At 44.1% G+C, this 12,713-nt stretch overlaps 1 protein-coding gene across 2 annotated transcripts; it reads right to left on the bottom strand.

Moving 5' to 3' along the window:
• Positions 1 to 1,520: 1,520 nt before the first annotated feature.
• On the bottom strand, positions 1,521 to 2,751 carry LOC125545607 (NEP1-interacting protein-like 1). Of its 2 annotated transcripts, none has more exons than XM_048709920.1 (4): positions 2,638 to 2,751; positions 2,338 to 2,528; positions 2,002 to 2,253; positions 1,521 to 1,868 (listed from the first exon to the last, which is right to left on the bottom strand). In XM_048709920.1, the coding sequence occupies exons 1-4, from the start codon at positions 2,705 to 2,707 to the stop codon at positions 1,743 to 1,745; spliced, it is 639 nt and encodes a 212-aa protein (XP_048565877.1). In that variant the 5' UTR covers positions 2,708 to 2,751; the 3' UTR covers positions 1,521 to 1,742. The 2 variants fall into 2 exon arrangements, with proteins under 2 accessions (XP_048565877.1, XP_048566555.1); XM_048710598.1 differs by having other exon boundaries at positions 2,347 to 2,528.
• Between the last annotated feature and the right edge of the window lie 9,962 nt (positions 2,752 to 12,713).

The raw sequence follows: 12,713 nt of genomic DNA, 5'->3' as shown, positions 1-12,713 counted from the left end.
TACGGCTTTGTTCAGTGATGGCGGTGGTTGTGGCCGTCGCAGACCTTGCCGGAGGCATTGCTCCAGCACCCCCCTCGTGCAGATCCGGTTGACTTTACAGCTACAGGGGAAACCCTTGGTCTTATGTTATCGGACAATGGAGGCTCCTTGGTGTCATATTCCCTCTTGGGGGCTTCATATCTGGAGCCGAGAACCGGCTAGCAGGACTAGTGGAAGGCGGCGGTGGTGGCGTTGAGGCTTTTGTGCCAATGATGATGGAGGGTAGCGATGTCGGGGATGCGACAATGGTTGCAGTAGTCGTCTCTTCTCCGGCGTGTCTATGGGATTGCTCTGTTGGTTTGTTGCTGTCAATCCGAAGCTACGATGGCGGCCCCCGGTGGCATACTATCAATGGCAACAGGTGGTTCATTCTGTGCTCTTATGCAGCGCCAGCTGTGTGTAGTTCTCCTTCATTGTTCTTCATCAAAGTCATAGCTGCACTGCTTGGTTGCAGGTGGTTGAGTTCTGGCACGGATCTTCATACAACACCACATGATCTCTGCAGTGCGGGTTGAATCAGGTTTAGGAATGGAAATGACGCCTTCTAGCAGAGGAGTGATGGCGATGATGCCTAGTAAGCGAAAAGCGATGACGATGATGCTTGTGCGCTGACTCGGCGAGACCCTCTTTGGTGTGGTGTGCATTGGGTATCTTACATAGGTCGTTCAGCAGTTGTGATGGTTTTCATCCGGTTCTCCAGAATTAAGCGGACACTTTGGTTTTAGCTCGGTTTTCTGAATTAATCCACCAACTGTTTCCTTCTAAATAAATGAAGGAATCTTGTCATATACAAAGAAAAAGTAATAATCTACGGGGTCTTTTATTAATGCTCTAGGTAGCGATGCATTTGGAATACAATAATAATGTCAGCTTCCATCAATGGAGAGTTGAGCGTGCACGCGGTAGAAGGCAGATGGATCAAGATGACCCAGGAAAAAAAGCAGGCGGTATGGGACGAGCTGTTTCTTCTAAACCGTGACAATGGCGACCGCTTTAATGACATGATGGACCATAATATTTCTATATCGTGTACTGTGTGAATGGTTTTCTTTTCAAAACAGCACAAACGCAAGTGCTTACACATACACTCATACACTCATCCCTATGAACACACACATGCAAACCCTACCATTATGAGCACCTCCGAGTGATTGAGCCGGCATATCATCTTGAGATTTATAAAGGGACTGTAGGTGCCTCGTCGTAGACGGGAACGTCTCCTCCCATTAAAAATGCATCGCCCGAAATCCTGATATAAATTCAGAAATAATGCGAGCACTAGGACTTAAACCTTGGTGGGCCGAGGATACCACTGTCACTCTAACCATTCAACCATAAGGTGGTTCGTATATGTTAATAGTTGTTACAATACAATTTAATCCTCATGTGACAGCATGGCTAAAATAACAGGTGCAGCTGAGCCCTGAGCCTGGGCTCAAAAACGAATTTGCACGTTTTAGCAAAATTTATTAAGGCCGATATAATAAAGGTCAAACTTACATATATAAAATGACATATATTTTGGATAGAAGGGGAACTGGGAACGCAAAAACATCTGTGCAAAGATAACTGTAAACACTCGCACGTTAGATAAAATAAAAACGCGGCGGGGCACTTTGATATATCGAGATGCTCTTTGCTACCCCCGCAAAAAGAGAGAGAGAGAGAGAGAGAGAGAGAGAGAGAGAGAGAGATGCTCTTTGCTAGTACACAGTGTGGCGGCATACGGGGCAGTCGGATTTCCACATAAGCCAGTTATCGATGCAGACCAGATGGAACAAGTGGCAGCATGCAGGTAGCCTCCTGGCGCTCTCACCGGCTTGGAACTCCTGATGAAAACAAGTACACACAGCACCTCTTGCGTCAATAAACAACTGCACTTGAGCACCAATATGGAACTACTACCACTGATATCAAGCTAGCAGTTAGCGGAGAGATAGAGAGAGGGCCAAGTGTGCTAACATGAAGACAGATGGGGCAGGTGGTCTGCTGTCCTACTGTTTCCATTGTGGCCTGCGTAACCGGCAGGCTGTCGACTGAAGCCCTCCCCGTGGCCATCACATGGTAACTCGGCTCAAAGAGGTCGCCACCGGGCTCTCGTTGGTAAGACTGGCGCTGTAGTGCGTCTATCTGGCTGTCTAACGCGCTACTTATGCTTGCGAACACCGAGCCGCGCAGGAGGCTGGCCGCTGTGAGGTGCTGGAACTCAAGCCACTGCAACAAGCCATGAAGAGGAACAGCTTTGGTCACGGAGAGTTCGAATGAATTGAGTTACAAATATATTTTTTGGCAACTTACAAAGCCTACCATCCGTGTAATCCGCGCTTCCACAGAGTAGTCATCGGAGAAACATATGCTAAGGAGGGACTTAGCAAGCTCCACCGAGACAATAGCTCCCGTGATCGCACCCATCAGCGCCCCATGCATCATACCATCCTCGTTGATAAAGCCTGCATGGAGGCCGCCCAAAGCGCCGATCACTGTACCAGCTGCACAGAAGAAGGCATAGAATCAATCGTCGTGGAATTATACAAGGAACTTTGCGATTATAGAAACGCAGTTATGAAGTCCAGCGTAGAGAATGGTGACTGGTCACACCTGCCCCGAAGACGGCTGCGATGAGAGAGCGCAACAGCCCACCGGCCGCTTGGCTGAGCGCCGAGAGCATATCTTGCACTAGTGGTCACCGGAGGAGCCGTGGGATGAGTGGAGCGTCCACTGTTTAGTGGCGCACCGTTGAGGGGTTCTTTTTAAAGCCAGTTAGTGGGGGAACAAGATTTGTAGCACGCAGCCGTCGATCTAATCCGACAGTGTCTCCGGCCGATGGCAGAATTAACACGTCTCTCACCCATGTCTTGGCCTCTGACCTCGCGGCGGCACTGCAGGTCTACCCGCCAGGATTCCTTCTCCGGCGAGGGGATAGGCGGCCGGAGGGCGGGCGGTCGACTCGCGCGGGTGGCGCAACGATGGATTTCTGAGGGGCCAGTTGGTATATTTCGCTTGTCACATAGCGATTGTAGGTGCGGGAGGTAGTGCGCGTCCTCACGTCACGGAGCCCGCGGTGAGTAATGGCGACGGACGGGAGGAGGAGAGGTTACCTAAGACTACTTGCGGCTCGGCTGCACTCCCATCTGTGCGGCCTTTCTCTTCATCCACTCAAACCCTAGATCGAGACCCACCAGCGTCGAGCAGTGACGGCGAGGATGACAACGCAGGAGCAGCAGATGAGACAGTTGGCCCAGGGAGATGCGACGCAGATGGGGAGGCTGCAGGAGATCGACAGGTGGTTCCCGACCAAGGAGAAGCTCAAGAAGGCGGCGGCCATGGTGAGGGGGATCTCGACGATGAGGTGATGCTGAGGTGCTTCCCCAACTATGCTGCGCAACCGGCCATGGGGGTCCTCCTGTGGGTGATGCTGGAAGCGGAATCACCATTCCAAGGGCAGAGGTCCAAGTGGATGGTGTTCAGGTCTCTGCGATTTGGGTGGGAGCCGCCTCCAGCGGTGGCGAGGGAGGTGGTCACGGGTCTGGCGGCACCTGGAGCGATGGCGGTGCCGATCAAGATTGTCGACGATGAGCCGGGGCCACGCCGGGTCCGTACAAGGAGGACGATGACGGCGCTCCCACATCACTCACCTCGCTTCCCGCGGCGCTCCCCAAGGTTGCTTGCCCTCTCCCACACACAGTAGGGTTTTCTCCCACGGGGATTCGTTTCTGGCTCCGATGAGCAAGGAGGGGATTCGTCGGTAAGCTTTTGCGGTGAGTTCTCTGCCCCCTCTAAATATTTGTTCTCTACTCCACAAATTAGTGGAGAGGAGTCTGACGAGGGATCTCGGAATAGAAGTAGAAAAAGTTAAAAAAATAAACTGCATAAATATCATGATCCCTAAATGCAGAGATGAGTGATGAAATTAGACAGCTGAAAACCTATTGGGGAAGGATTTTGGCCTTGTAATCAGTTTTCTAACTGATGAGGAACAAATTAGAGTTTGTGGGGAGGATGATGTAATGCACTAGATGTCTCGTGAAAAAATTCCTCGAATTACCAATTTCTTTGATTATACAATGATTGATTTCGGGAAGATTGACATCCGTGAGAATCCAATTACATAAATAGATGTCACATTGATAATGGAGATAGTGAGAATAAGAACTTAACAATATTCTGACCTTAGGTGGGCCCATTGGTCGGGATTTCAAGCTTAGGTGTGGTTTTTGCCCAGATACTAAATAAGATCTGATGGGCCTAGAGCCCACATCATGTACCCTAGCGGAGGGGGTATATTAACACTTCACTAGGGGAAGGAAGGGGTAGGGTATACCACACACCTAGGGTTTACGCCCCAGCCGCCGCCGCCCCTTGCTTATATGGTAGGCAATTACAGAAGGGGGATAGGAGGGGGGATGGGATTCATGGTCCAGAAGAGATTTACCAATGATTGCCCCCCCCCCCCCAATATATCATTTCATGGAAATTTGACTGAACGTGGGAACAATAATTCAGAGGAAAACAACAACTTGAGAGGGCGGGGGGGGGGGGGGGGGGGGGGGATGGGATGATCAGGGAGATACAAACGAGAGAGCTATCAAGGAGGACAGTTGGTCTGGAAGGAAAAAGTTTTGGAGATGGAGATCGGTGGAGTTGTTGGCAAGCAACAAGAAAGTCCTAATGACTACAAACAAGTAAATGACTCGAATCTTTTGACGGTCCCTGTTCAACAACGATAAATGTTGGCAAATCTTCTATCTCAACTTGCCCAAAACATGGCGTATGGGGGGAATAGCCATTTGTGAGAGGCTGGTACTAGTGGTGGCGAAGATAAAATAGAATGTGGGTATACCATACATGGCAAGGGAGAAAAAGAAAAACTAATGATGGGTGATGGCACTAGAGGGAATGACAGAGGAATTGGGGAGAAGAAAACCAACTTTAGAAATATGGGTACTCAGGGTTGTGGTGCAAGTAGAGTTGGTAGACAGATCTTTGGCAGGTGCAAAGAGTAGGAACACTCCACTAGAGAATGCAGTTCTGGGAATTGTTTTATCTGTGGCAGAGACAATCATATCACTAAAGATTGCACTTGACTGAAGCAAGTTAAACCAGTGCCTGCTGGCTATGCTGCTAATGGACTGGGGGTACTTCTTGTGCAGAGCTTCAAAGATGTTATGGTAGCTCAACATTCAAATCCCTTAGTTGTGGTTGTCATCAGATCTGGGCAAATTACTGAAGCTAAGTTTATGCAGGCTTTTGGTGAGATGTTCAATTGGGGCTAGAAATGGAGAGTCAGGGAATATGGAGAGAACTGTAACCTTATGAGATTTTCAAACAAGGCAAAGTTGGTAGATCTTCCAAAATTGAAACACTTTAACTTGATATATACTTGAGTGATCATCAAGGTATAGGGTGGGACCCTAGATCATCAGGCAGTGGGAAATTGCACACTGCCTGGGTAATATTTGATGGCATGCCTGATTGTTTCAGACAATTTTTGGCATGTGTGAAGTTGCTGCTGCTATAGGACCTGTCCTTGATATTGATATGGAAACTATTAAGCAAGAAATTTGTAATGGCAAAATGTGGAGCCAGGGATGTTGAGAAAATACTTGTACATGTGGAAATCATTTCCAAAGAATTGCTAGTGTTCAGGATTGGATCTAGGTTGGAAAAGGGGGTGGAGCTAGGATGGTATAAAGAGGATAAAAGGAAAGAAAGAAAGAACATGGAAATCGAGGATATAATAGAATTTGACGAGGCAAATGAGAAAGCAAAAAAATGAAGAACACAACAAAAAGCACATCCCCTTAATGATCCTTTCTTTGGCACAGCTGGAAAAGATAGAAAAAAAGGATGAAACTCCCAAAAAATGGGAAGAACAAATAGCTGCTATGCACAAGGAGGCGGGGGGGGGGGGTAGGGCTAAAATGGAAATAGAAATGGATCATATGTATATGAAAATTCAAGCCCTGGAGGAACATAAGCTTAGACAGAGTGCCTTGTGGGGGTAATAGTGATAAGAAGATGAATGAGTTGATCGAGGACAACACTATGCTAAGGCAAGAAATATCTAAGCAACAAGAAATAATTCAGCAAATTATCCTCGATGCAGCAAAGATAGAGCAATTTGAGTTGGAAATAGCAACAATGGAGATGGATGGGATGGATGAAATATCTGATGAAAAGAATAGTGGATCAGATTTAGGGGGCTATATAGAACCTACTGATTACAAGGCTAGTCAAGAGTCTGGAAACTTTGGAGGAAGAATAACTTCTATCCATGGTGACAGCGTCAATGGGATCACTAAAGAAGATGAGGAAGAGGAGTTGAGGAGAAGCCTAAGGTATAATAGAAAGGGATATTTAAAGCTGGAGGACTTGGCAAGGATAAGAGATGAGGAAAGAGATAATTTTGGTAACTCTCCTGACCCTTTTTTCACTAGTAATTCTCTGTTTCATAGGACTGCTTTTATTGGGGTAGATCTAGGGTGCTCCATTGATATAGTTAATAAAAATATGGAAATAATCAATAAAATGGAGTTGGCTAGGAAGGAAATATACTATACTAATCTAGTAAAACAAAAAGAAGTAACTAGAGCAAATCCTAGCAAAGCAGCTCATATTGAGACCGGAGATGTTGTCCTTGAGGAATTATGTTCAGATTTGGAACGATGTGACAATGAGTTGGAGGATGGGGAGTTTGAGAAAATTAGGAAATTGCTTTCCAATAGAAAGCTAAATAAAGAACGCTCACCAATAATGAATTGTGTGAAGCAGTATATGACCATTGGAGATCTGGAAATAAGAGGTAGAAGGAAGAAAAATAATATAGGATAATATTATCAGTAGTACACAATATGAGAGGGATTTTTTGGAATGCTAGGGGTATGGGGAAGGATCCTAAGAAAAGATTTCTGAGAGAAATGATCATGGAAAAATGGGATTTTGTAGGTATTTTCAAAACTGTTAAAAGGAATTTCACTAAAAATGAGTTGAACATCTTTTGTGGTGGTAAAAATGTCAAATAGTGTTGGAGTCAACCAGAAGTCTTTCTGGTGGAGTTTTAATGGGTACTAATAAAGACTATTTTGAGGTAATCCACTCTGAGATAGCAGAATAATTTGTTAGAGTTGTGGTATATTATGGAAAGGTAGAATTCCATTGGAATTTGATTGTTGTTCATGGGGATGCACAAAATGATGGCAAAGTCAGTTTTTTCTTTACTGAACTTGCCAGAGTGAATCATGATAATGTGATACCCTGCCTTATTGTGGTATATTTCAATATTATTAGAAAACAAACTGAAAAAATAAACCATTGAATAATAAACATTGGAGTTTTGTGTTTAATGGAATTATTCAACATGCCGGGTTAAGGGAATTTCCCCTAAATGGCCGAAATTATACTAGGGCAAACAATCTGCTTGATCCTAAATATGAGAGGAAAGTTACCCACTAACAGTGGTGCAGGCTTTGGCCTGGGAGGTGTCTGACCATAAACCCTTGTTCATAGAGACCGGAGAGAATATAAATATTGAACCTATCTTTAGATATGAAAACCAATGGAACCTAAGAGAGGGGTTAGAGATTTTGTTGCTAACATTTGGAATGATAGGTACATAGGTGATTATTTGGAAATATGGCAAGCTAGGTTTAGGGTCTTCAGGAAAAAAACTAAGGGATGGAACAAAAATGTAGATGCTTGGTATAAAAAGATTAAACTGGAAAAATTGGACAACATTGATAAGAGGGCTGAAAGCCTTAGATTATGTGCTTTTGATGGACAATAATAGATTGAGCTAACAAGACAATTTGAGAGACTACTTAAATAAGAAGAAAAAATGGTTGCAGAGATATAAAGATAGATAGATAACTGATGGTGATGGTAACACACATAACTGATTTTTACAAGAAGTTATTTGGTCACCATGATATCTCTAATGTGTCCCTTAATGACCCAAACCTCATAAAAAAATTCAGCAGATGAAGCTAAAGAACTTATTAGACCTTTGGGATGAATAGAAACAAGAGCCCAGGACCTGATGGCTTCCTTGTGGATTTGTGCCAGGATTTTTGGGATTTGGTCAAATGGGATTTAAAGAGCTTGGTTGAGGATTTTGCCAATAAAAAGTTAGATATCAACAGATCGAACTATGGGATCATCACACTAGTACCTAAAACGACATATGCTAAACAATTACAAAAATTCATACCAATATGTCTTTAGCATGTCAGCTTCAAAATCATTCCCAATCTGCTCATGAATAGACTTAGTGAGTGTGCCTCTGACGTGATCTCCTCAACTCAGACTACCATTATCAAGGGGAGATAAATAATGGAAGGGGTTGTGATTTTACATGAAGCCTTGAACACTATCCATACCCATAAACAAGATGCCTTTATTTTTAATGTAGGCTTTGAAAAAGCATATCACAAAATGAATTGGCCATTTGTTATGAAAATGTTACAACTAAAAGGCTTCCCTAACAAATGGTGTGACTCGATTATGAAGACCACGATAGGAGTCCAGGTGGGTGTGAGAGTAAATGATAGAATTGGACCTTACTTTCAAATTTTAAAGTCTATGACAGGGAGATTGTGGCACCCCTGCTCAGAGCAACAGGTTTACCTTGGATTGCCAGCCCCGAGATCAAGTCTTCTGGCAACACACAACAATAGAAAACAACCCCTTTATTGATGCTAGCGGAAACATAGGTTCGATATTACATCAAGTTGCGAGGCCGGCACTCACGGTGCGGCTGAACAATATGTACATTATTTAATGAACGTGAAGGGGCCTCGATCATGATAACTACGTGGCAGCAGAACGACGATGCGTCGGAACTCCATAGCATAGGTACACCGATGTGGACACGATCTATACTCGCGAAGCACTATGATCCGATAGGCCTGTCCTGAAATCTCACATGACACGCCACGTTAGTACATTGAATGTACTTGCAAGCTCACAACAGGCATAAGCACAATGGCAAACAATATCATGACAATTAATCAGGTTAAATGCAATCCAAGAAATACTACTGATGCAGTGATACATCAACTTTTGCACTGAGTCCCACGGACTCTCTAACCAGACGGGTTACCTCGTAACCAGAACGGTGATCATACCCGGATCACAAACGAAACCAACACTTTGGTTCGAGCAACGATCATCATCATGATCTCACAAATCATCACATAACCAGTGCCAGACATAATATTTAGTGTGCAAGATTACTTATTAATGTCGATACATGGTGTGACTTACTCATGAGCTATGTCCGTAACCGAGGACACGGCTATCGATAGATTGAAAATACACTCTGCAGAGGTAGCGCACTTTACCCACACCACGAGTCCCATGGCCTCATCTTCCCATTCGGGTGGACCAACGGCATTCCAAAAGAACCCTCCCGTTGCCATGACAATCTCCCGACCACTCTGACTAAATCCCCACTAGGCTAAGTCATGGGTGGCCCCGTGCCTACCAAAGGCATCAACGGCCACCGTCATGGAAAAATGGTCCCAAACGTGGACAAGTGTGGCACCCCGGTTCAGAGAAACCGGAACGCCCCGTATCCGAGCCCAGAGATCGAGGAGAAGTCTTCTGGAATACGGCACTACTTAGCATAGAACAAATCAGCTCTTTATTACAATCTATATTGGGTACAAGGGGATTCCAATATAATAGGGAATTACATAGGCAAGGCGACACTACGCCTGCCACAGTTGCTCTATGCAAGCAGCAGAACAACACGAAGCAACGGAATAACTTCTAGTAGCGGAACAACAACAATGGTGGTGAACTCCACTCCGCAGGGACACTGGATGGAACGTTTATCCTAGCTCACAAACAATGAATCCACCGCAAACGAAAATCAAATCTGGCATGACCTGCAAACTGGCATGACATGCCAGGTCAGTACATTGAATGTACTTGCAAGCTCACAATAACTAGAAGCATTCAAGACGAACAACAGCATGGCAATTACAGGTTAACAACGATTAACATGATATCATCACAACAACATGGCATGAACAACATGATACTGCTAGCACAATATGAACATGGAATGAACATATAAACATGATGATATGCAACATGATGACACTATCATGCACCAACTTACTATGCTCAGGGTTACCTCGTAACCACCATATGCATCACTTACCATCCTCGAACATCACACGATCATCTCAGGTTCAAATCAAGCTTGGTATAAACAATACCGTAGTAATCAATACATGACCACAAGGAGCTTCACCTTTACCCGTGATTCTCACATAACACCGCAAATAATCAACAACTCGGTATCCTTGATACCACGGTGATCCTCTCACGATCACATAAATATCAACCAACTTCTTTCAACATCGAACCAGGGCTGTTATTAAGCACATCATTATTATTATTGTTGACCCATAGTGTGAACTACTCATGAACTGGGCCCTTATCCGTGGGCACGGCTGATACGTCTACGTCGTATCTATAATTTTTGACTGTCCCATGCCAATATTCTTCAACTTTCATATACTTTTGCAACTTTTTATATTATTTTTGGGACTAACATATTGATCCAGTGCCTAGTGCCAGTTCCTATTTGTTGCATGTTTTATGTTTCGCTGAAACCAAATATCAAATGGAGTCCAGATGGGATAAAAATGGAAGGAGCTTATTTTTGGAATATTTATAATTTTTGGGAAGTAAACTCAATGCGAGACGGTGCCCGAGGTGGCCACGAGGGTGGTTCACGCACCCACTTATACCGGGCCCTTCTTTGGCCGCAAGAAAGCTAATTTTTGGAAAAATATCTGGGCCAAGATTTCAATCCAATCATAGTTACGGATCTCCAGAAATAAAAGAAACAGTGTCAGGGCAGAATCTGAGAGCGCATAAACAAAGACAGAGAGGTAGATCCAATCTCGGAGGGGCACTCGCCCCTCCCACGTCATGGGAGCCAAGGACGAGAGGGGAAACCCTTCTCCCATCTAGGGAGAAGGTCAAGGAAGAAGAAGAAAAAGAAGGGAGGCTCTCTCCCCCTTGCTTCCTGTGGCGCCGGAACGCCACCTACACCAACATCATCATCACCGCGATCTACACCAACACCTCCGCCATCTACACCAACATCTCCATCACCTTCCCCCATCTATATTCAGCGGTCCACTCTCCCGCAATCCACTGTACCCTCTAGTTGAACATGGTGCTTTATGCTTCATATTATTATCCCATGATGTGTTGCCATCCTATGATGTCCGAGTAGATTTTCGTTGTCCTATCGGTGATTGATGAATTGCTATTATTGGTTTAATTTGCTTGTGGTTATGTTTCTGTCCTATTGTGCCCTCCGTGTCGCGCAAGCGTGAGGGATTCCCGCTGTAGGGTGTTGCAATACGTTCATGATTCTCTTATAGTGGGTTGCTTGAGTGACAGAAGCATAAACCGGAGTAAGGGGGTTGTGGCCTATGGGATAAAGGGGACTTGATACTTTAATGCTATGGTTGGGTTTTACCTTAATGATCTTTACTAGCTGCAGATGCTTGCTCGAGTTCCAATCCTAAGTGCATATGATCCAAGAAGAGAAAGTATGTTAGCTTATGCCTCTCCCACATAAAACTTGCTATCGGTCTAGTAAAGTAGTCAATTGCTTATGGACAATTTCACAACTCCTACCACCACTTTTCCACACTAGCTATATTTACTTTATTGCTTCTTTGTCTAAACAGCCCCTAGCTTTTATTTACGTGCTCTTTATTATCTTGCAAACCTATCCGACAACACCTACAAAGTACTTCTAGTTTCATACTTGTTCTACGTAAAGCGAACACTAAGCGTGCGTAGAGTCGTATCGGTGGCAGATAGGACTTGAGATAATATTTGTTCTACCTTTAGCTCCTCATTGGGTTCGACACTCTTACTTATCGAAAGAGGCTACAATTATCCCCTATACTTGTGGGTTATCAAGACCTTTTTCTGGCGCCGTTGCCGGGGAGTCATAGCGTGGGGTGAATATTCTCGTGTGTGCTTGTTTGCTTTATCATTAAGTAATTTTTATTTGCTGTTCTTAGTTGTTCTATATCTTTAGTTATGGATACGGAACACGAAATACCAAAAATATCAGGTGTTCTTGCTACTCATGGAGATGGGGAACCTCCTAAAACCCTCGATGCTCATCACGTGAAAGAAATTATGTACTACTTTGATAATCCTGAGAAAACCCCATTAAATTTTGTTATGGGAGACATGTTGGATCAATGCTAATACTTTTGGTATTATCACTTGACTCAAAAAGGGAAACTATTATGGGATCATATTTATATGTTGCGTTGGTATGCTCGGGATCTATGCTTGAGACATGATTATACTTGTTGCTCTAGGATAAAGTCTCCACACCTTCCCTTTTCATGCAAATTCAATGATAATAAAACCTTGGCTTCTTATGCTAATGGTATCTATGGGTACTATGATGTGGAACAAATAGAAGGATTCATTGCTTTTATGGGTGCTTATGAGATTGAATCTATGTTTAAAACGTTTGAAGATTTTGATGATTCAGTTTATAGACCTGAAAATTTTGCTATACTTAAATATTGCTATGATAATTATGAATTCAATTCCGAAATTGATGAATTTATTGAGAAAGTCTCCGCTGTCCAAGAAGAGACTAATATTTTGCAGGAGTC

This window comes from Triticum urartu, chromosome 1 (genome assembly GCF_003073215.2).
Source record: "Triticum urartu cultivar G1812 chromosome 1, Tu2.1, whole genome shotgun sequence".
Taxonomy (NCBI): Eukaryota; Viridiplantae; Streptophyta; class Magnoliopsida; order Poales; family Poaceae; genus Triticum; species Triticum urartu.
This window is presented reverse-complemented; position numbering and strand designations above follow the sequence as displayed.

What these genes read in the sequence shown, in the direction of transcription:
- LOC125545607 (XM_048709920.1), bottom strand. Translation starts at nt 2,707, where the DNA reads ATGCTCTCGGCGCTCAGCCAAGCGGCCGGTGGGCTGTTGCGCTCTCTC. An exon ending in CGCAGCCGTCTTCGGGGCAG is followed by an intron (nt 2,529 to 2,637) that starts GTGTGACCAGTC and finishes TCTTCTGTGCAG; the next exon opens with CTGGTACAGTGATCGGCGCT. An exon ending in TTACACGGATGGTAGGCTTT is followed by an intron (nt 2,254 to 2,337) that starts GTAAGTTGCCAA and finishes GGCTTGTTGCAG; the next exon opens with TGGCTTGAGTTCCAGCACCT.